Source organism: Bison bison, unplaced genomic scaffold (assembly GCF_000754665.1).
Source record: "Bison bison bison isolate TAMUID 2011002044 unplaced genomic scaffold, Bison_UMD1.0 scf7180017864177, whole genome shotgun sequence".
Lineage (NCBI taxonomy): Eukaryota > Metazoa > Chordata > Mammalia > Artiodactyla > Bovidae > Bison > Bison bison.
In genome coordinates, this window is record NW_011494749.1 from 171224 (window position 1) to 195897 (window position 24674).

The following is a 24674-nucleotide window of genomic DNA, read 5'->3' on the forward strand; positions in this document are numbered from 1 at the left end:
CATGTATGAATGTGAAAGTTGGACCATAAAGAAGGCTGAGTGCAGAAAAATTGATGCTTTTGAACTGTGGTGTTGGAGAAGACTTTTGAGAGTCTGTTGAACTGCAAGGAGATCCTACCAGTCCATCCTAAAGGAAATCAATTCTGAATATTCATTGGAGGGACTGATGCTGAAGCTGAAGCTCCAGTACTTTGGCCACCTGATATGAAGAACTGACTCATTGGAAAAGAATTTGATGCTGGGAAAGTTTGAAGGCAGGAGGAAAAGGGGACCATGGAGGATGAGATGATTGGATGGCATCACTGATTCAATAGACATGAGTTTGAGCAAGCTCCGTGAGATGGTGAAGGACAGGGAAGCCTGGCGTGCCACAGTCCATGAGGTCGCAAAGAGTCGGACATGACTGAGCTACCAAACAACATCTAGTAAGTAAGTGAAGTCACTCAGTCGTGTCCGACTCTTTGCAACCCCATAGACTGTAGCCTACCAGGCTCTTCCATGCATTGGATTTTCCAGGCAAGAGTACTGGAGTGGGTTGCCATTTCCTTCTCCAGAAATAAATAAGAAAGAATGAGAACCTAAATAAAACGGCCAGAATTTTCTATCTACTTCATGAAGTCAAATTATCAAACGTAATGTCTGGTGTCTTAAAAGGCTGTATAAATGTTCTAAAACAAAAATGATTTTTAACTTTCATGATTACATTTTTCTTTCTAGTTATGGTTGTATACATTATAAATAGATAATATTTAAATAAACAAATTATCCTTGAAAATAATCCACAGTCTGAAACGAATAAATTAGGGACTCTTCTAGAAAGACAATGCAAATATATGTCTGTAGTGCTTGACAGCAGTGGATTCTTTGGATTAATTACAAGAAATTTTCTCTGTGAACCTAAGCTCTTTGACCATAGTTTCTACAGGTTAAATATACACTCTTTATGCACACATCCCCCATCTATCCTCTCTGAATAGTGCCCACCAGTGACGTTGCTGTGCCAAGACCTCTGATTTTCTAAGGAATTTGCTCTTTCTACAATTACTCAGGAAAAGAAAGGCAATTTTCTTTGAAATATTCTGACTCTCAGTGCCATTTCTAACATACCGTCAGCCTGCTTACTAGAGTTCTTTTAAAAGGTGGAAGAGGGATGTTAGTGGAAGGCTTGAGGCTGGACCCTGCTGCTCGGAGAGAATAAATTTTGATTTCTTTTCCTTTTTTCTCAAAGTTAACAATCTTAATCATAATAGCAGCGAGTCTCTCAGAGTAGGTGTGCGGGAAAGGTTTTGTTCTGCACAATGGTTAGCCTGGGAGCTAAAGTTAAAAACAAATTGTAAATGCTTTAGTGCTGCTGAGCTAGTTTGTAGTCCTGGAATAATGACTGTCGTCCCTGGGGCTGTCCAGGCAGTAGAGTGAGGGCTGCTGGGTAAATTATTAAAACCACAAGTGAGAGATCTCATGTTCTATGAGAAGAGAGATCTTGAAGATATCTTTGGGTTCTGGAATTCCTACTTGATTGGCTGTTATTCTTAATCTTTTTGTTGTTTCATTGCCCAAGTTTATATATCCCCAGATAAGCTTTTTTTATTAAAGGAGATTTTAAGTCACTCTAGAATCATGATAAACCATTTTCCTGTACTTTTTTCTTATTTTTATTGGTCATTATTTTTTTTTGTTGTACTGAAGTAATCCTTAAATGAGGCATTAGATGAAAGTGGATAAAAATAAATTTGATATCTACATCATCTTGTTTGGAGCAGACCCAGAAATTTAATTAATAATACTTAGTGTCTCAATAAAGAGTACAGCTAACTGTTCCATTTCTTTAGCTCCCGCCTTGGGCCTGTGGATTCATAATAGATACAAATTCAGACCCAAAGAACTGCCCCTTTCAGCTGTGTTCTCCAATACGTCCCCCGAAATATTATACATACAAGTTTGCAGAAGGCAAACTGTTTGAGGAAACTGGGCATGAAGACCCAATAACAAAGACTAGTCGTGTTTTACGTATGGAAGCCAAAAGCAAGGTAAGTCTTTGTGATCCTCACTGTCAGCCCCACCATTTACTGAAAAGATTCTGTTTGTTAATTATTAATGCCCCGATGAGACTACATTATCACCGTTTAGTAAAGTGGATCTCACATTCCACTGCAAGACTCAAATCATCTTAGGAAGTAAATGGACTTTTCTTTAAACTTGAATACTCATGCAATTTTTTAAACATGGATTAGAAAATTTATAACGAGCGTACGTGCTAAGTCACTTCAGTCATGTTGAACTCTTTGCAGCCGTATGGACTGTGGCCCACCAAGCTCCTCTGTCCATGGCATTCTCCAGGTAAGAATGCTGGAGTGGGTTGCCATGCCCTCCTCCAGGAGATCTTCCCTCCTCCAGGGATTGAACCCATGTCTCTTACATCTCCTGCATTGACAGGTGGGTTCTTTACCACTAGCGCCACCTGGAAAGCCCTTTAACCAGCTTAGCAAGCCCTTGATATTGTGTATTGTGTATATTTAAATATTAAAAGTTGATTTAAAGAAAAAAATAGTTTGTGTGTCATTATGGCAAAAATTTTGAAGGTAATAAGCAATTAGAGTGAAGCAAACTAAGCTAGTCCCTGCCCTTGTGGATATTAAATCTAGTGGGGAAGATGCGAGATTTTGAAGAAGTAATTACTAATGTACTGATTGCTGCAAAGGAAGATGTACTGAGGACAGTGGAAACATATGGTAAAAGGAACTTACCTCATCTGCAGAAATGGGGAAAGCTTCTCTGAGGAAGTATTGTCTCTAGAATGATCAAGAGTTAAGCTAGGGGGCTACCCTGGTGGCTCAGTGGTAAAGAATGCACCAGTCAATGCATGAGACACAGGTTCGATCCCTGGTCCAGGAATATCCCACATGCCACAGAGCAGCCAAGCCCATGTGCCACAACTGTTGAGCCTGTGCTCCACACCAAGAGGAGCCACCACAGTGAGAAGCCTGCATTTCGCAACTAGAGAGTAGCCCCCGCTCCCCGCAACTAGAGAAAAGCCCACACAGCAGTGGAGACCCAGCACAGCCAAAAATAAGTAAATAAAATTATTTTTTAAAAAGAGTTAAGCTACAGGGACTTGCCTGGTGGTCCAGTGGTTGAGATTCCACCTTCCAATGCACGGGACTTGGGTTTGATCTCTGGTCAGGAACTGAGATCCTACACGCAGTGGGGCAACCAAGCCCGCATGCCACAGGGAAGACCAGCGCAACCAAAAAAGAAACAGTTACGCTAGAAAGGGGGAAGGATTATTTTACAGAAATTCACCTATATCTCTTTATAACAATGAATCTTACTGAGAGGTAAAAATTCATTTACACTGTTGTAACAAGTTGAGTATAATAATGAGGGGAAGAGTTCTTCCTTATTTGATAACACAGTAGTGCCCCAAAGTGAAGTTTTCAAAATGAGAGTGAAAAAAATATAGAGTGGCCTAGTTATATTATTTTCCTTATGTAAAATAGTGCTTTTTCCTTAGTTTCTGTAAGCAGGGTGACAACCAACATTTCTACCCTTTTTCTATGAAAGGAAGATCAGGTATAGTTCATATTATCTTAATTTTATCTGTCCAGAGAACTACACTGAGATACAGTTGTTTGACTTAAAAATAATTTAGATGTTAAAATTTATAAAACCTGAACCACTTTGAAAGATTTTCAGAATAAAGTTAAATAGGTCGATGAAGAGGATGTGAGTGGGTGTTAGGTTAGAAGAGATTTCAGGTTTTAGTGACTGAGAATTCTGACAGTTGAGTACCAACAATGGAGTTGTTTAAACTTCTTTAGTTAATGTATTTGTATATATTCAAAGATAGGAAATGCCCATATGTTACCTGAGGTATAGGAAGAATACTATGCTAATATATGTAACCTTGATAGTTACTTTGGTTTGTCCTGAAAGAAAAAATATAGTTAAACTGAGTAGTGAAGAACTCGTTATAAAGTTACTTAACTGTCATGAAAAGCTACATTTAATAAACCATTTTTAAGCCAGGGTCTGTCTTACTATCTTTTCTAGTTACTCTAATATTGTGTCAGCAGAGTAGCTGAAAATTAAGGACCCTGATGGGCTTTGAGAGACCATAACTCTTTTGTCTTAATTAAGTGAAGTTGCTGCTCAACATCAATAAGCATCACATAAAATTGGGGATAAAAAACTGTTTCAAAAGACTTCTTTACCTGCATAATACATCTTCATTTCCAGGATGGAAAATTAGTGCCAATGACCGTTTTCCATAAAACGGATTCTGAGGACTTGCAGAAGAAACCTCTCCTGGTACAAGTGTATGGAGCTTATGGAATGGATTTGAAAATGAATTTCAGGCCTGAAAGGCGGGTGTTGGTGGACGATGGCTGGATATTAGCATATTGTCATGTTCGGTGAGTCATGTTTTGTGTGGCATATGAGGGCTGGAGCATCATCACATGTCCAGAATAACAAGATGCTGGGGAGCGAACATTGATTTGCTCATTTGTACTCCTAAACCTGTGCTAGTGGAACCTGGTTCACTAGCAGAACCCTGGGTCTGGGATTATTTAATCCCAGGAGCAAAAGGGTATCTTTTTAGGATTTTATACCAGATTTTTAGAATTTTTAGAATAGATAAACCAGTCTCTGTGCTTAGCTACATTATTGTTTCCATTTCATTCTCCTGAGTTTGGATTTTTCTAAAATAGCTTCTTAAGATGGACTCTCTTTTTTCCACTCTAATTTCTGTATTATTTTGCTGATTTCAAGACACAAAAGTATTTTGTTTCTGTTTGAATCCTTTACCACTTTCCCATCTCCACAATAAAATCCAAATCCTCCATATTAACATCCTAATGATGTGGCTTATCCTCATAGTGGCGTCTGTCAGCACTCCCCAAATACACCCTCCTCTCCAGCCATGTACATCCTACACATGCAGCCTTTGCCACATCATTTGAAATGACAGCCTCTGTGACCTTCCACATGCTGTGTCTCGATGCCTTCCCTGTCTTTTCGTTGTTGATCGGTTTCTCCATCGTGTCCGACTCTTTGTGACCCCATGGACTGCAGCACGCCAGGCTTCCCTGTCCTTCACTGTCTCCCAGAGTTTGCTCAGACTCATGTCCATTGAGTCCATGATGCCATCCCTTTCTTTGCCCTTCTGGGAACTCACATTCTTCCTTCAAGACTCAGCTTAGGTGTCATCTCCTTAAAGCACTCATGTTCCTGACTCACATATATAGACAGGTGGATAGTCTCTGCTCTGGTTCTGCTTCTGTTATAGCAGTGACTGTGTTGCTTGGTAGCTGTTTTTCCCCAAAAAATTATGACCTCCAGGACAGAGGATTTCTACTTGTTTATATTTTTAAGGCCTGCATTTAGCATAATGCCTGGTAAATAGCAAGCAGGCACTCAAAGCATATTTGTTGAATTAAGTTTTGATTGTCTACAACAGGGTTTGCAAACTTTTTCTCTGAAGAACTAAATAGTAAACATTTTAAGTTTTGCAGGCTACATATGGTCTCCACTGCATATTCCTGGTTGATATTTATTTTTTTCCCCAACCTTTAATTTAAAAATATAAAAATCCTTCTTAGCTCAAGGCCCATATAAAAAACAGGCCTCTGGGCAAATTTAGCCCAGAGGCTATAGTTTGCTGACCCTGACCTATATCATTAATATTTTTTCCCCACTAAAACTTTCTTGCCCTTTAATTTCAGGGGAGGTGGTGAGTTAGGCCTCCAGTGGCACGCTGATGGCCGGCTAACTAAAAAACTCAATGGTCTTGCTGACTTAGAAGCTTGCATTAAGACGCTTCATGACCAAGGCTTTTCTCAGCCAAGTCTAACAGCCCTGACTGCTTTCAGTGCTGGAGGGGTGCTTGTGGGAGCATTGTGTAATTCTAGCCCAGAACTGCTGAGGGCTGTGACTTTGGAGGTGAGTACTCTGTCTCTACTGTTTACCGAATAGGGAGGTGTGAAATAATAGATGCTCTAAGAAAAATTTCCTGTTCCAGTTTTACCATCGCAGAGAAGTATAGCAGAGCTTTTAAATTTTAAACAGAGAATTGTAGCTATGGGAGAACTTCCTGATAGTATTCTTTATTGATTTTTAAGGATTTCCACTAAAGGATATTAGTGGCTATTCTCATTGATCATTTTATATCTGTAAGAGCATTTAGAGTTGGTGGAAAAGCGGCAAAGCGTATATGACACCCAGATCTAGGAAGTCAAGCCGAGCACACTGACTCTGGAATGTGTGAAATCCTTTGGCTCTATTGGCATCAACATTTCAGTCCTGGATTTAGGGACTCTTTATTTTCAGATATTCCATTCTTACTAGTGGTCTTTAGGAGTAGTTTTTCTGTACTTCAGTTGAAATACTTTGACCTGTTCTGGAAAGGCTCTATATAGTCTTTTGCTGGTGTCCAAAATTATGAAATTATAGCAGCTCATTCACTTCTACCATTCTCCTGCTTCCTGGTTAGTGTAGGGGCAGAGGACGTTTTCCTTTTCCCTTCTAGGTTCTTCTGGGTGGTCTAAGAATTAAATTGACATAAGGCAGATTAACAGAAGAAAATGAAACAAAAGTTTAGTGACATGTATACATGGGAGAGACCCAGGAAAACTGAGTGACTCACCACAATGACCAGAGCTCTCACCTTAAATACTGTCTTCAGCTAAAGGTGAAAGAGGATGCTGGAGGTACTGATTTGGGACTTCAGGGGATAGAAGGCAATTCATGTGGAGATGGAAAAGTGAAAGTCTGATAAATGTTTGTTAGCGGAGACGAGGGAACACAGAGTGGACTCTGGTCTCTAAGCGTTTCCCCAGCACATGTCATCCATATTTATTACCTGGTGATATTCCTGTAATAGGCCCTCTGTCTAAATTCTTCAGGCAGTTAGAGAAGAGGTCAAAGTTTCTTTCTGAGACTTTTTGGACCTTGATTATTTTCAGCTTAAAATAATCTGGGGGTGGCAAATTTTGTTCTTCTGCAGTAGATAACTCTAGAAGATAATTAGGATAGAGAAATTATTTTCAGGGTTTTTTTATTTTAATTTTGAGGGTGTGGGGTATACTGTAGGCTTGTATGAAGTAAATAAGTGTTAAATAATCTTACCCTATAAATCTGTTTTTAATAGAAATATTAAGTGTAGAAGGGAAGAAACTCCATGCAAAAAGATAATAATGGCAGAATTATAAAGAAAATGTGACTAACTTCTGACTTTGAGAAATTACTTTGACTTTAGAAGTCAGAAAGGAAATCATCAGAAATGTGTGTATAAGGATATTTACCCCACATTGCTTGTAACCTGTCACTCTTGAGGCAAAGTTGGGACGGGACCTATCTGGCATTTAGCATCTCTACAGTGAGAGGCAGCCGGTGTCATAAGGTTAGGGATACTCTAAATGCAAAAAAGGAGCTAAGTCAAAGATATTAGGCAGACAAAAAGAATTGTGTTTGCCCAATGTACTTGCTTAATGTTAATAGAAAACAAAGCTGAAAAACAGGTTATCAGAAGATTATAATGGCTTCATGAACAAAGCAGCTGCCATTTCTTTTAACACTGGTTATAAGCCAATGAGTGATTTTCTTTTTCAACTTGGATATTTTTCAGATTTTCTTCAGATTTTCTTCTTTAGCATTTATTACCTTTTTATAATGTAAAGTGTCCAGCTGAGTTTATTCATGTGTTCTGGGAGTTTTATTTTTAATTATGGTAAAATAACATAAAGTTTATCATCGTAACCATTTTTAAGTGTGTACATTTCAGTAGTGTTAAGTACATTCACATTGTTGTACAGTCAGTTTCTATAACTAATCTTGCAAACCTGAAACTCTGTACCCATTAAGTAGCAACTCTCCAACTCCCCCTTCCCCTAGGCTCTGGTAACCACCATTCTAGTTTTCTTTGAATTTGACTACACTAAGGTACCTCCTGTATAAATGGAATCATAAAATACAGTATGATTATAGTATATATATTATATAGTATATATATAGTATAGTATGAATCATACAAGTATAGTATACTTGTAAACATACCTCTTTACAAGTGGTTTATTTTTACTTAGATAATTTCCTTAAGGTCCACTGTGCTGTAGCAAGTGTCTTTCTTTTTAAGGTTGAATTTCATTGTATCATTGCATTTATATTTTGCTTATCCATCCATCATCTATCAGTGGACCCTCGGGTTACTTCCAGTATTGCTGTGAACAGGGGTGTACTCATCAAGACCCTGGTTTAATTTCCTTTGGATACACAACTAGGAATAGAATTGCTGGAGCATGTGGCAATTCTGAGTTTAATTTTTTGAGAAACCAATATACTGTGCACCATTTTACATCCCCACTAACAGTGCACAAGTGTTCCCATTTCTCCACGTCATTGCCAACACCTTTTTTTATAGAGCCTAGTGGATGTAAGGTGGCAGCACTTATTATATGAAAAAAGAAAACTAAAAGCAAAAATTGTGAAATAGGAAGATAAACCTTTTGTCATTCAAGGAGTCTGAATACCTTAAAAGCCAGTTACAGATCTCAGGCCCTGGTTACAGATGGGTAATTAATCTGGCTCCTGGGAATGTACATTGCTGCTTGAGCTCTGTTCTCTCATGTCAGCATGTATATTCATAAAGTATAGTATTTATCTGAAACCCATTTTACTAATTGAAGTTTACGTCTCTCTGACTTTTTTTTTAAGGCACCTTTCTTGGATGTTCTCAACACCATGATGGACACGACACTTCCTCTGACATTAGAAGAATTAGAAGAATGGGGGAATCCTTCATCTGATGAAAAACACAAGAACTACATAAAACGTTACTGTCCCTGTCAAAATATTAAACCTCAGGTAGTGAAAGGCAGTTGTAATACTATCCTGAAGTGACAGAGAAAATAATTAGAAGGATGTGTATCCAAGGTGAAGCAGGAATTTAGTAAGGCCTTAATATTGTGTCTCCTTATAGTACCCAGACACCTTCCAGCCCCTTCCCTGCTCATACTCCTTGTTTGTTTCTGTTTAATAGCTCAGGAGACTAGATTCGGTAAGATCAAGGTCTCACTAATCAAGAAAAGGTTATTCCAGGTAACAGATAGTCTAGTATTGGGGTGCTGTAGATCTCAAAAATATCAAATGAGGGGAAAAAAAAGTCTATCGCTTAGGGGAAAAAAATAGAGATAATTGTTTTTCATAAACCAAGGCAATTGGTTTTCATAATCCCTAAGGAATGGTATCATAAGGAATTCTTTGTACATCTCTTTCCTTTCAGCATTATCCTTCAATTCACATCACAGCTTATGAAAATGACGAACGTGTACCTCTGAAAGGAATCGTAAACTATACAGAGAAACTCAAGGAAGCCATCGCAGAGCATGCTAAGGACAGCGGGGAAGGTAGGAAGCCAGCGGGGAGCAGGGACTGTCGCTGTCAGGGGGCTGCTCGGAGCGGCGCATCTCATGCTGCAGACCAAATCAGCCACCCAGAATCATAGGCAAATCACTGTTATCCTGTGTTGACTGCCCAGCAGAAGCAAATGTAATGACTATAGCTGCCTTGCCTCTTTTTCAAAGGACAGCATTAAAAAGGTAGGCAAGGTACAAAGAAAAAAGTAAATTTATCAAACGTAACTTGGAGGTATAGTATCATACTATATCATACCATTCATTCATTCAACAAAATTAATTGAGCTATTATTCTTGGCATTCTTTAAAGTTTTTGCTCTGGAGCTTCCATGCCCAAAATAGCAGCTCTAATTTTCTGTAGATCTTTCAGTTGTATTAAAGAACTCTTACCTTTTTTTTCCTTGTCAAGACATGGGAACATCTGGGCTCAAGGTGGAAAGAGCTCACATATAAGTTTTCACACAGTTGCCTTCTATTCAGTTCCACATCTCACTCACACCCATTGCTATATCTGGTGTTTCCAAGTCACGGGGCTCTCAGATGCCATAGGACCCATTAGCTTCTTCCTAGGTCACAACCTTCTCCATGTGTCTTTCTATCCACCCTCCTCTGTCTGGGCCTCCTCCCAAATTTCCTGTTTCAGGAATTTGTTTTCTACTGCTCCCCACCCCAACCCACCCCCAACCTCTTCTTGTTAGTGGTGGTGGTGGTGGTTTATGCCTTTCTTCTTCACTGTTATGGAGAAGGGAGTGGCAACCCACTCCAATATTCTTGCCCAGAGAATCCCGTGGACAGAGGAGCCTGGTGGACTGCCGTCTATGGGGTCGCACAGAGTCGGACATGACTGAAGTGACTTAGCAGCAGCAGCAGCTTCACTATTATTTTTTTTTAATCAAATACATATTTAATTAAGAAACTAATAATGCAATATTACCCAAACAAAATGTAAGCACATGTTCAATTACCATGTTCCATATTTCAGAGAAGAGGCATTAAGGATTTATGCTACAAATTTATTTACAAACATATCTAGGATGCTGAATTCAAGGGATTGATCCTTTTAAGAGACTGCACCTCTTAATATGCTCCTCTTCCTATCTGTCTCATGGATTACTTTTTAAGCAGTTGGTGTCTTACTATAAAGAAAGGTGCAGCAAATCCGGACCCAAAGAACAAAGTCATCATAGCTAGTAATCTCCACTTGTTTTCCACTGAAAATGGTATATTCTTCCCTGGACCCTCCTCATAGCGGCTCCGACGAACCACTGAGGTTGTGAACCTCCGGATGCTCTGTCCCAACATAGCGCTGTTGGACGCTCTACAAAAGATCCAGAGACCGGAGGCGGAAGAAATGGCGGCTGCAAACCTACCGCTCCTTGTCTCACGACTTCACTATTATTTTAATAGAATGCTTGAAAAGGAGAGGGAAAAGGAGAGCCAAAATCCTTCTAATTGTTTCATATGTTAACTCTTTCAGGCTATCAAGTCCCCAATATTATTTTAGATATTCAGCCTGGAGGCAACCATGTGATTGAAGATTCTCACAAAAAGGTATGTTGTAAAGCCCCTCTACGGTGGTAAATCCCCAAGTAGTGATGTACTGTGGTTACACAGGGCTGTGCAGGCTACTTCACCAGGTGTTGAGTCTGTGGCTTAGACTTGGAAGAGGAGAAATGCTGAGTGAGTAAAGAGGACAGGTTCCTGATGAATGAGCTCTGTCAGAGAAAGTAATGGAATCTGTTGTTGGGAGCTTCCACCTATGTGCCAAATAAAAAAATTCTCTTGGCATAAATTGCTGATTTCATAGTTACATGAAGATGAATAGACAAGGAGAGACCTGGAACACTGGAATTTTACCACAAAGGCCTTCTAATTTTCTTTTCAATGTGTTTCTTTTAGATTACAGCCCAAATTAAATTCCTGTATGAGGAACTTGGACTTGACAGCACCAGTGTTTTTGATAATCTTAAGAAATATCTAAAATTCTGAAATGCTGCTTTCATTGGGAACTGGAAACACACTGAAGTCTTTCATAGTCATATTTCCAATTATGTTCACAAAAGTGAGTTTTTTAAGTTAGTAAATAATTTTTTAAAAATTTTATTCTCCATCCACATTTGATTTTCATAAACAGCTCACTTGCTTATACCAATGTCTCCACTGAGGCACATGCCCCTTAACCCAGGAAAGTAATTTTCAAACCATGCTGCATAGAAGCACATAGAGAAGGGAGGGAAGGGCTGCTGATAGCAGAAGTCTCCCCTTTCTCCTGTCAGAACAGCTTAGTTTTACTATGATTTTCTTTGAACAGTTTACACATCAAGGTCCTATTTCTGCTAGTGAAAAATTTTAGGCACTCTGGCAATTAAGTCATCCTCCAATTGCTATACCTACATTTTATGGACGAAGGTAACGAACGTGCTTCCCATTAAAATTCATTAGATCTTTCTAATCATCCCTGCTTCCCATTAAAATTCATTAGATCTTTCTAATCATCTGGAGTCCTAGGTGCTCTGATCATCTTTTATTGATGTTATTTCAAAAAGTTACAAGTTCCTGCAAGTGATAATTTTCTTCTAAACATTTTATTATTCTTGAAAAACATTTAAGAACCTTCCCTAAAGCAGTTTCACTCAAGTTACAGAAATATATCAGAATTAATGACCATTCGGGACTTCCCTGGAAGTCCAGTGGTCAAGATTCCATGCTCCCAATGCAGGAGGCACAGGTTTGATCCTGGGCCAGAGAACTAAGATCCTACATGCCACATGGTGCAGCCAAAAAAAAAAAAAGAATTAGTGACCACTCATAAAGTTTACCCAGAGCATGGTGCTCTATGTGAAGTTACTGCAAATGCTTAGACTAGAACGGAATGCCAGTGTCTCCATCTCTTTCGTAGAGGTGCCTAACACAAGCTGTACAGTATATTTAATACGCTGGAATAGCATGCCTGGTTGGAAACAAAACATCTCTCTTTGAAAGCTGTTTGACGATGAAGGAGATTCCTAGTGTTGTATTCAAGGATGAGTCCTTCTCCGCTGGCCAGTGTAACAGCATGCGTGTCCACTTCACGGCCACCGTAGGCAGAATTGGTACTTAACCTTATCCTCACTCTTGTGGGAATATTTGAAATCATTTCCTTTAGATTTAGCACTGATGATTCTCCAAAATTCAGAACCATGAGGAAGATTCTGTTTATCCCATCCAGCTCTCTTGTGTACATGATAGAATGGTTGTAATTCCCCAAGTAGCAAAACCACCCCCTGCCGAGGAGCAGCTCATTGGCATGAAGCAGGCTTAATTCTTGATATAACTTCAGTGCTGATCTGGGCTGAGTCTTTTGGACCTATTTAAAAAAAAAAAAAAATTAACATAAATGTTTGATTCTCAGAGTATCAAGAATTATTTCCCAAAAAAACTTGCTTCAATTTTGTCCCTTAAAATAACTACTAAATTGGGGTAGCAAAGAGTCAGTCAGGACTAAGAGACTGAACCGTATAGTTCATTTAGCTGCTAATAGCAACTACAGGTCCAGGGTTTTACCTTGTCTGGGAGTCCTTGCAGAGTGCACAGTTTTTCTGCTACATTTTGGCCACAGCTGATTTGGACATCAAATTTGACTCCACTGAATGTCCATATCTAATTTAATGGATATTTAACTTGCCTAAATAAATCCCTTTATGCTACATTTAACTGGCAGAAAAGCAGCCATCCTGGCCATGGACTCCAAGGACTTCTGTTGAATTGGGGTTTCTCTGTTCTCTTTTGTAGAATAATGTGTAGGTTGATGTAACTTCAGGAGATGCTAGTTATGAACAGAGAATTGCAAAAAAGGATGCAGAGCAAAATGCTGTCTAAAGTGAAAGAGATTGCACTACTTTTTTTTTTACCCATAAAAGTAATATATGTCCATTAAGATTGAGGTAAATTTTATAGCTATATAAAACAGACATAATTTAATGTTGTATTTTTCTTTTTTTCTTTAACATTTCAAACATCTTCTGTTATTAAATGTCATTTTAATGGCAGAATAATAATCCACTTGAATGGTTATACCATACTTAACCATTCCCTTTCATTTTGACATTTGAGTTTCTAATATGCTTCCCCCATATTTGCATTATTTATTTATGACACAAATATCAGAAAGACAATTACTGTGTCAAGGAGTATGTATACTTGATACATAATGCCAGATTTGTCCTCATATAAGCTGTTACCAAGTCAGTGATAACATTCATTCATTATAGTCTTGCCAGTCATGTTGACTTCAGCAGTAGTGGTGGTTATTTGGGGCAGGTGTCTAATGTGTGGTATTATTTAATAAATTTCTGGAAAAAAAGTCTATTCTGTGTTTATCAGGTACAGAGGTATTTATTGTACATGTGTATGGTATATGTATATGACTTGTCAACTTACTGTTAACATTTTGTATAGCCTCAGATAATGCATGAAAAAGCATAGTTCAGTGCCACTTACATAAAAAGTGCCCAGTAAGTGTTGTTACTTTGGTCTACTTGATTTACCACTTTCTAGAGGTATGTTCAAGTGTCTCTGTAATTGCGATTTCTTAGTTTCTCTTTGCAATTCTCAGAGTATTTGTTTTATATATTTTGAAGCTATTAGATGCACAGATTCATGATTTATAGTGGGATGTTCTTTTATCAATTCTTCAAAACTGCCTTTGTCTCATAATGCTTTTCATATTGAATTCTATTTTGTCTGCTATTAAATATTTCCCCACCTGCTTTTTGTAACTTTATTTTTTAAAATAGACAATGCATGCATACAGTGTAAAATGCATCTATCAGAATAATATACAAATAAAATGGTTTTCTTCAACCTCTTCCCTTAGCTTTCCATTTTCTCTCCCAGAGATACACTCTTACTGTGTATATATTCTTCCATTTTATGTATCATAGGAAATGTTACATTCTGTACCTATGCAAACATAGGTAAACATACCTTTTCCTTCTTTACACAAATAGTGGCATGTTACCATTCTGTAGCCTTTTTTTATATTATTATTTAGTAGGTCAGAGGTCGTCTCATATCAGTCCACTCTGAATATGATTTTAATATGCATTAAAAACTGCATACTTGTCTCTTGTATCGTCGTGAAGTCGCTCAGTCGTGTCCGACTCTTTGTGACCCCGTGGCCTATAGCCCACCAGGCTCCTCCGTGTACCAGGAAGTCTGTCTCTTGTATAGATTAACTGTAATTGATTCAGCTGGTTTTCTATTGATAAAATATATAAATCATTTCCAGAGTATTCTGGAAGAGATATCTAGGAATGAAATTACTAAATTAAAAGCTATATGCATTTTTTTGTTTTGAAAGTGATAGTCAGCTGCAATCTTTCTGGGCCCTTTTGTTTTAGCTATGTCTCTTATGTCAGATTTTGTCTTTGTTTTCTAATCCAAGAGTTTTTATCTTTTAATAGGTGAATTTAAGCCATTTATATCTGTGATTACCATATGTTTAGACATAATCCTGTAACCTTATTTCATCTTTTATTTTAATTGCACTATTTTATCTTCTTTCTTTTAGCTTTTTATTGGATCGCTTGGCTTTCTCTATGTACTTTTTTTCCTTCTAATATCCTTTGAAAATTATCATTTATGTCTGTTCTTCTTATGGTTACCCTTAGAACTGTAATGACCATTTAAAAACATTTTTATTAACACAGCAGTGCTCTTCAGTATAACTTCCTGCAGTGCTGAAAGCTCTGTATTTGTGCTGTGCAATGTGGTAGCCACTAGCTACTGAGCACTTGAAAGGTTGCTCATGTGACACAGGAACTGAACTTGTAATTCTGTCTAATTTTAGTTATCACAGTGATTGGTGGTTACTGGACAGCTCAACTCTAGAGTGCGTTACGCTGTCTCCATCCTTCTAAAGTACATTGGCTCCCACTCATGTGTGCTCACTCACTCGTGCTCACACGCAGCCCTGCCCTGCCACTACTTCCCATATAGAAATAGATCACTAGCATTTTTACTCCAGGAGACCTTATTTTACATTATATATCAAAAAGTATTCATCCTTAAATTTTGCTGATTCCTTTCCTCACTATATTTTATACATCATATCTTCCTTTTAGATTCCTTTAGGTTTTGTTGGAGTCCCCAATTTCTCTTTCAGGAACTGGCTATCCATGGTAAAAATTTCTGTCCTTGTTTTTCCATTTTTGCTCTTGAATGCCAGTTGAAATGGATATAGGATTCTTGGTTTAGAATCAAGTTTCCATTACAACTGTGAAGGGAACGTTCTAATGTGTTTTAGTATCCGGTTGAGAAAGCTGATGCCAGTTCAATTTTTAGTCCTTTTCTCAGGCAATCTGTTTTCAAGTCTGATTTCTTTCTATGTATTTTTATGGTTTTCTCTTTATTCCTCTCTGTTCTTTTCTAGAACTCACTTTTTGGTATATGTTGGAATTCCTAGATTTATTCTCCACATATCAAAAATGTCCTCTCTACACTGTTAACTTCTTTGCCTTTTTTTTTTTTTTCATTTCCCTTGGAATATCAATATCTTTGTAACTAGTTCTAACAACTCTTTTATGACTAAGGATGTTAATCATTTACAAATAAATACTATCTTTTATTGCCATCCATTTGCCATCATTTCATTTATGGTGTTTTATATTTTGGTTGTGTATTAAAATAGTCATGTTGTGTTTAAAAAAAAACTTCTTTGCCTTTCTGTAGTACACCCTGGGATAAAATCTTGCGTCAGTTTTCCAGCACAGTAATTAGAATCTCTATTTTATTGTTTATTTTGACAATATTTTTACATTTCTAACATATCAAATCACTTCTTTAAGAGAGTTAAGGGACTACACAGAATAACCTACCAGGGAAGGGGCAATTTTATTAGTAATGAAGTCTTATGTCATTATTTTCTTTGCTTGCTTCAGTGTTTTCTTAGTGCCTCTCACAGTCTTAATTGTTCTCAAATGTAGTGTGATTTTTGGTGATTCATTTACTTTTGTATTTGATACTCCATGTTTGCCTGTCTTCAGTTGCCTGTCTCTGGTAACTGCAATGTGGAGAAGGAGATGGCACCCCACTCCAGTACTCTTGCCTGGAAAATCCCACGGACGGAGGAGCCTGGTGGGCTGCAGTCCATGGAGTCACTAAGAGTCGGACACGACTGAGCGACTTCACCTTGACTTTTCACTTTCACGCACTGGAGAAGGAAATGGCGACCCACTCCAGTGTTCTTGCCTGGAGAATCCCAGGGACGGGGGAGCCTGGTGGGCTGCCGTCCATGGGGTCGCACAGAGTCGGACACGACTGAAGCGACTTAGCAGAAGCAGCAGTAACTGCAAAAAACCACGTTGGAGGTAGGTCTGGTTTGTCTTTGGGGGTGTGGGGGTTCTTTTCCTGCTTAATAGTAATCAAACCTAGGGTCCTGCCCTCCTTTCAAGGCCTCTGTGAATTGAGGAGTAAAAGCGCTTATTTCTGAGATCACTCCTCAGTGAATCCTCCCAGGGACATCACTTGAACTGGCTCTTCTGCTGCTGCTTTTCTTTCTTCTGTGCTTGTAGAAGTTTAACGCTATCTCAGGCTTTGCTCTACTCATTTATCGAAAGTCTGATGACCAATCAGGCCCTGGGTTTTTCTCCTCAGGCAGGTTCTTGGGCAGCCAGTTACAGCGGTGCAGGAACATTCCTGTAGTGCTCTCACCTGTACCCGTCAGTGCTGTTTGCTCCTGAGTAATATTTTGCCTGGTTTCTGTGCTCTTGTTTCTCTGTAATCTTAATTTTACTTTCTATCTTCTATAAATTAAGTTCTCACCTTATTCTAGGGCTCTTATGGAGGTGTTTCATTAAAATGGCATTCCCTGAGACTTTTGGTCACCTTGATTATGATATAGCATCACCCCAAGCATGACTCATGATCATTTTAAAGACTTGACTAATCTGACCATTAATGTAATTTGCATTTATGTTTTCCCATCTGTGCTGGTGTACATTTTTACATAAGATTTCTTACATATCAAATTGGCCTATGGGAGTATTCTGGACATTTGGACATAGTGAAAATCAGTAAGTATACTTAATCCAAAACACAAATGTTAAAATACAGATTTTGTGTCTCACTGACCTACCTACAAAGTTATCCCTGAGGTGCTTGGAGCCGTAAGTTGTGGGAACAGGAGGGTTTACTTGAAGTTCTATGTCAGAATAATCTGGGGAGTGTTTTCAAAATACTTAGTAGATGCTATAAAACTTGTATCCTCACATGATGCCGATAATTTCTCTTCCACTGAAGTAGTTTAGAGTGTGTTTTCCCATAAAAACACCTGAACCTATTTCACATTTTTCTGATCTGAGGAAATGTGTTTGGCTCTTTGCTGGAATTAATGCATTCCTGTTTAAGAAATTTGTTTGCTGAACTTGGCAGATTCAATCACCATGAGAACAGAAAACAGTAAAGGCAAAAGCTGGAGGGTACGCTTTTCCAGAGCAGCTACTTCTAGGGATAATTTACGTCTTTAGTTTCTGTAGGTAAACAGCCTTGCTCTCAAGAATCTTACCCTAGATTGATTGATCTACTTTCCTTCCTTCCTTTGGAGAGACAGGAAAGGAGAAAGGATAGCTGGCTTGCTTAAAGACCTCCATAAAATGTCCTTAATATTTCATACCTCAGAATCATTCCAAGGATGAGTTGTAACTATTCTGATAATGCTTGTGCACCACTTCATATTTTCACAAAAACATGACTTGCAAACTCCTTAAAAATGAAAACTACAAAAGAAGCCTATGTGATTGATTTAAAGAACACCAGTTAAGGTTTTGGACAACTCAAGGTGAATGTATGTTGTCAACAACAGAAACTCATTTCCTGTTTCTGGAGTCAGCATAAAATTTTCATGGATACTTACATCAACATTCACAGTATGGTAGTCTGAACTGGTGGGTAACCAGGTATGATTGCCTTCAGAAAAACCAGCATTTGAGCTATTGTCCCACTGCATTGGTGACTTTGAGAAAAGAGTACCCTATATCAAGACCATAAAGAAAAAAACAGTTATCTGGTTATTAAAAGGAATGTAATTTGGCCATGATTTATTAGTAATAAGTATTTAGTTCCCTAATTTCTCAGCTAGTACTCAAATTCATTAGCATTCATAAGGAAAAGGCTTTAACATTCAGTACTTAAAACCAGCTTTACACTTTATTGGAAAACAGTTAAGGACATCTTGAGTGTGAATAAACTACTAACTGAACATCAATACATGCTTGGAATCTTCGCTGGTTTTCCCTAAAATTGAATAATGTCGGATTTCAAAACGTGCCATTTACAGACTCATCTGCTGTGATACAGCAATGATGGCTTCAAGTATACAGCCATGTACAAGTAAGCCTAGATTATGTCCTTTTTAACCTGGTTATTGCATGAGTACACACAAAAATTTAGGGGCTTAAATAGAAAAGGTTTCATTTGGATCAAATATTAGGGAAATTGGATCTCACAATTTAAAGCTAACCATACAAATTACAGGTTCAAGATCATTTATCTGCTTAGCAACATAATTGTGAAATCCATAGCCTCAAATGAAAAGAAAATTTAAACTACTCAGGCCTAAGGTTGTACATAACATTTGTTAACATAAAAGGAAGACTCTTTGTGCTATGGCCAAGCCAGATCTAGCAATACAGACAAGCACTATAATTGGTGTTCTTAACTCCATGTTTCAGGTAGAAGGCAATGAATAATATTCCAAACTCAAAACAGGGCTTCTTAAATCTTAGTTCACCTGAGAATTGGCTAGAAAATATCTTCGAAATGCAGATGCTGGGCTCTACGGGGAAAACTCACTTGTGTGGCTCAGGGAGCAGCATTTCTGACAAGCTCTCCAATCAAGAAAGCTGAAAAATTATCACTGCCTAACAGTAAGAAACAAAAGCTAAGTAATCATGATTTTGGTAGCAGAAGAGTAAATTCTTTGATCTGGCAAAAAAATGAGGTATGGTGCGTGGTTAAGTTATATTAACTTACAGCATCATAGGTTTCGTTGAGATTTGCAGCTAAAATGTTTCTCATTCCTATTTCTTCCCCATAGTAAGTTATGGGAGTTCCAGGCAATGTGAAAACAAGCATGTTCATGATGTTGACATATTTCTCTCCCAGACGAGAAGTCAGCCGGACACTGTCTGGTCCACCAGTCTGAAAGGCAGATACTTTTTTTTTTTTTAAGTGCTCTATATAGAGTTATCTCGAAGATTTACCGTTTCACAAAAAGTTCACCAGGCAGAAAAACATGGTTAACCATGGGTACCTTGTATCAGCAAACATGAATTTGAGCCCTAACCCTGCTCCTTGGCTGTAAAATTGTGATCAACAAGATGATGGTAACCCTTTACTTCACGATGGAACTGCCAATAAGATGTAATTTATGAGAGTACCTATTAATATTTTCACACATTTGGATAAGAGAATACTAACAGGAAAGGAAATATGTTTCCCCCTGAGGAGGAACAGGTGGAGGGACAGGGGTGAGAGGGGGAGGGATGGTGTGAGACAGGGAGGGACCAGGGTGGGACAGAGGTGCGGGGGGGAGAACAGGGGTGAGAGGGGGAGGGATGGTGTGAGACAGGGAGGGACCAGGGTGGGACAGAGGTGCGGGGGGGAGAACAGGGGTGAGAGGGGGAGGGATGGTGTGAGACAGGGAGGGACCAGGGTGGGACAGAGGTGCGGGGGGGAGAACAGGGGTGAGAGGGGGAGGGATGGTGTGAGACAGGGAGGGACCAGGGTGGGACAGAGGTGCGGGGGGGAGAACAGGGGTGAGAGGGGGAGGGATGGTGTGAGACAGGGAGGGACCAGGGTGGGACAGAGGTGCGGGGGGGAGAACAGGGGTGAGAGGGGGAGGGATGGTGTGAGACAGGGAGGGACGGGGGTGAGAAGAAGCCTTCTGATGTGTCCCTGTATATGTGTGAGATTTTTGAACTTTTCTAAAGAAATTTAAAAAGTTAAATCAACTTTTATTTTTAACATATAAGAAAATTTTTACAGGGTTTTCTATTTAATATATTTCTTTGTTGGTGGTTTAGTCACTAAGTCGTTTCTGACTCTTGCAACAGTCTATGACTGTAGCCCACGAGGATCCTCTGTTCATGGGATTTCCCAGGCAAGAATACTGAAGTGCGTTGCCATTTCCTTCTCCAAGGAGATCTTTTGGACCCAGGGACTGAACCCGGGTCTCCTGCCTTGCAGGTGGACTCTACCAACTGAGCCCCCAGGGAAGGCCCATTTCTTTGTTAAATGTTCTAATTACACGTTTTAACAAATCTTTGCATAAACCACAACTCAAATCTCGTGCGTAAGTCAAGCATGGCACTTGCTGTCTACAAGTACTTTCACACCTACGTTTTATTTAGCCCTTCACTGCAGTCCTGTTGGGTACTGTTACCTCCATTTCACAAATGATGACACAGGCTCTGAGAAGCTGCATCATTTATTCAGGTCAGGGTTATAGCACAAAACCAGCCTTTGAACTTGAGTCTGAAAATAGGAACTTAGTCATTATAATTCAGCAAAAAAAGGAAGTTTGCCTTTTTTTTTTCTTTAGATCTACTAAAACTCTCTTTACAATTACCTTTCTGTAGACCATTGTAAAGTATTTTTCTTTTTTTATGGCCAGAAAATTAGGTTACTAATTTTAGGGGTACTCTTTCTGCCCGCTTCTGATGTCTATGTCAGAAGCTTTCTCTATCTCCTTTATATTTTAATAAAACTTTATTACACAAAAGCTCTGAGCGGTCAAGCCTCGTCTCTGGCCCTGGATTGAATTGTTCTCCTCTAGAGGCCAAGAATCCCAGTGTCTTTAGGTGGTTCAACAACAACCTTTCATCTTGGGGGCTTATCCGGGACTCTTCAGGACAAGATGGGAGCTAAGAATTCCAGCCTCACTCCTTTGCACACCTGGTCTTCCTATGTGATACTGCATGGCCACAGTATCCACTGGAGGATGGCGAACGGTGGCCGGTTGGAAGGTCTCTTAAGTATAATACTGTTTTACAATTAGACCGGTTCTGCTCAGACGGTAAAGCGTCTGCCTACAATGTGGGAGACCCAGGTTCGATCCCTGGGTCAGGAAGATCCCCTGGTGAAGGAAATGGCAACCCACTCCAGTACTCTTGACTGGAAAATCCCATGGACTGAGGAGCCTGGTAGGCTATAGTCCATGGGGTCGCAAAGATTCGGACACGATTGAGCGACTTCACTTCACTTCGCTACTGTTCATTCTTTTCATTATCGCAAAAGCATCTGACAAGGAACTCTGTGATTTCTCAAGTCTTCTGGACCTAGAGCACTTTGCCTTTTTCAGAACTGAAATCAAGATCAGCAATGTGCAGAGATCAGGGCCTCTCACAGGCCAGTGATATCTGAGACTTTCAGCATATGAAAAAACCAAGTGCTAAAACTCCATTATAAAATTTGTATAGGGGGGCACTTCTGGAATGGTGGAGTAAGGACCACCAAAATCTCTAACATGAAAGCAAGGAGAATGCTGGCCAAAAAAAAAAATCTGCTTTTTCGGAATTTGAAAATGAAAGGCTTACAAGCAATCCAAGGAGTATTCAAGAAGAAACAGCTGGGTCTCAGTAAGAATAGTTAAGATTTGTGTCATTTTAACTGGCCCTAATCTCATGCCCTTCCCCTCAGATTCAAGACAGCCTTGAAAACCAACAGTAACTGTAAAAATCAACAGCCTAGTAAGCTCTGGAGGACCAGAATAAAGTTCATCAAAAGCTCCATCTCTAAAGAACTGTCACTATTTAACCTTTTCAGCAGCTCACTTTTGGATGGGTTTTTTTTCTTTATCTGCTCTGACTCAGAGCTGAGTATGCAAATCATCTTATCTGGAAGGCATATGCCAAAAACAATTGATTACTTGCCAGAGGTGGGGTTACCAACCTGGGCCAGAGACTGACCAGAAAAACTTAAAAGTTGGAAATGAGATGACCATAATAGGCTTTGAAAGACTCTGACATTTTCCTGGAATCTAGTAGCCTGCACACATGCACAGGTGCCCAGGGAAACTCTAATCTCTCCCTGTTGGCCAACCCTGAAGCTCTTGCTAGAGGAGAGTAGAGACCAAGGCAAAGTTGTAAGCTGCCTGCAGGAGTGTTGAAAGCATCCCTCCCTCCCCCACTCCACTAACAGCCCCTCAGCGAATGCTGGGAGACACTGGTTCAAGGTTTCTAAGGAATCTTAACAATCATTAGTGACCAAGCAGAGACTTCAGTGGCCGCACACGACAAATAATACAGATTTTTACAGAATTAATCCACAAAAGTCAATGAAGAAACAAACACTGGGGAAGGGGAGAATGTGATTTTCAAAATCTCTACATTCAAACATCCAGTTTTCAACAACCAATAAGAGAATACAAGACATGCAAAGAACCAGGGAGGTATGGCCTTTGTGGATAATAACTTCAACTCCACTCGTATACGTGTGTTCAAAAATGTAAACCATATCTACATTACCATATCTCATACTTAAAAGTATGAGAACAATGTTTTATCAGATAGATACTGTCAATAAAGAGAAGTCATGAAAATGAACCAAATTGAAATTTTAGTTGATAAGTACAGTAAGTGAAAAGTTCACTGGAAGGGCTAGACAGATTTGAACTAGTCAAGGAGTCAGCAAATGGGACAGATCGGTTGAGATTATCTGCTCTGAGAACCAGAAGGAAAAGAGTGAAGAATGACAAGAACCTGATCAGGAGCTGGGATGGGCCCAGCTCACTAAACCGTCACAAACTGAGGGGAAGGGGAAGGTCACTTACAGACACGTGCCCCTTGTTTCAGAGCTGACTTTGCAGTGAGCGCACCAGCACCCTATGCTGAGCTGGGCATAAGGACTTACCATCCAATTAGGCCATTTTCCTTCTGGCATGTTTTCCATCCAGGATGTGATAACCTCAGACACACTGTTGCCAGAAGGCTTGTCTAGTTTACTGAGGTAACTGTTGAAGGGAAAATCTGCTTCTTGGATAAAAGGCAACCCATAGTATACCATGGTCTTGGTGATGCTCTCTCCATGGGCTTCAGTCCCCATGAACCTGTAAGAGAAGTACAGTGTCGTCAGGGTCTGTGAGGAGACTGGGAAAGCGCTTCGCAGCTGCTATCCTCATGGACAGGATGGGAATGAATGCACGCTACTTGACCATGTCAGCTAGGGCTTACTAAGGAAGCAGAATCAAGCCGACGCACAGAAATGGCACGCTGGGTCAACTGGCAATTTCTCAACACATTAAACCGAGAGACTAGCCCAATACTGAGTCATGTCTAAAAGAAACACATTTGGATCTCAGTCAATACCGTTCTTTGCTTTCTAAATCTAAACGAAACTCAGTAACTTCCAGGAAGACTTTTCTGTAGTAATTCTCATCACTGCACTTGGAACATACAGTACATGCCTGCATATAAGATGAGGGCGGCTCACCCAAGAAACCTCCCCTTGTGTCTGAATCCCCGTAAAGTCTCACTTGATTATTGGGGTGCACTATCAGTTGCTGGAAAGCAGACACTCTTCAGGGAACACATATTTGCCTGAAATGACCCACATCAATGCTGGCTTTAGCTGTTGGAGACATTACATTGAATGGATAAGTACACAGTATCCGGAGCTGGGGTGTTTCAGTTCCAATCTCATCTCTGTGATCACTGCCTGGGTGACCATTACCTGTATGCCCAGAGTCTCAGTCTCCTCATCTGTAAAACGGGGACAGTTATCAGAGAACCTACTTCAAGAAGAAGTTTCTTGAATTCCTTTTCCATTGATTCTGTTGGGTAATCAATATAAACACTACAAGAGTTAAGTTCACTGAGTGTTTATTATGTGCCAGGCATCGTTTTAAGTGCTTCACAGACATCTCATGTAATCTCACAACCTTATATGGCTGTCAGTTAGCACTTTTTAGTTGATGAGAAAACTGAGACTTAGGTTAACTAACCTTATGCCAGCTCAAGGTGGCATAGCTCTTATGCCTGAGGACTCCACCTCAGCCCCACCTGATTCCAAAGTTGTGTTCCTAACCATTGTGATCTATTAACAGCTTAGCTGGAACATTTGCATGCTAACAGGGCAAATAATAAATAATAAAGACTAACCTTTAGATAATATATTTTTAATTAATTTTCACAAAATTCCTAATAAATACATATTGTGACTAGCATCGTTTTACAAAAGAGGAAACTAAATCAGCAAACTTCAGCAACATGAGAGACTATACCAGGC

The 24674-nt window shown here is 39.4% G+C and overlaps 2 protein-coding genes and 1 pseudogene across 7 annotated transcripts in view; 1 reads left to right on the plus strand and 2 right to left on the minus strand.

Moving 5' to 3' along the window:
* The window catches only part of PREPL (prolyl endopeptidase-like), a 36087-nt gene extending 24591 nt beyond the window's left edge, over positions 1-11496 (plus strand). For all 5 annotated transcript variants that reach the window (XM_010842294.1, XM_010842298.1, XM_010842297.1 and 2 more), the window contains 6 exons: positions 4237-4412; positions 5724-5940; positions 8710-8859; positions 9278-9401; positions 10888-10961; positions 11310-11496. In XM_010842294.1, the coding sequence (XP_010840596.1) occupies positions 4237-4412; positions 5724-5940; positions 8710-8859; positions 9278-9401; positions 10888-10961; positions 11310-11399 (831 nt within the window). In that variant the 3' untranslated portion in view covers positions 11400-11496. The remainder of the gene's footprint in view (positions 1-4236; positions 4413-5723; positions 5941-8709; positions 8860-9277; positions 9402-10887; positions 10962-11309) is intronic.
* LOC104990290 lies at positions 10300-10963 on the minus strand (annotated as a pseudogene). Its single transcript, XR_825494.1, has one exon. The product of XR_825494.1 is annotated as a cytochrome c oxidase subunit 7C, mitochondrial pseudogene (transcript).
* A 480-nt stretch (positions 11497-11976) lies between the features above and the next one.
* The window catches only part of SLC3A1 (solute carrier family 3 (amino acid transporter heavy chain), member 1), a 33982-nt gene continuing 21284 nt past the window's right edge, over positions 11977-24674 (minus strand). Inside the window, exons 7-10 of the mRNA XM_010842293.1 lie at positions 23301-23496; positions 19422-19589; positions 18304-18420; positions 11977-12756 (exon numbers count right to left, since the gene is read on the minus strand). Of these exons, the coding sequence (XP_010840595.1) occupies positions 12316-12756; positions 18304-18420; positions 19422-19589; positions 23301-23496 (922 nt within the window). The 3' untranslated portion in view covers positions 11977-12315. The remainder of the gene's footprint in view (positions 12757-18303; positions 18421-19421; positions 19590-23300; positions 23497-24674) is intronic.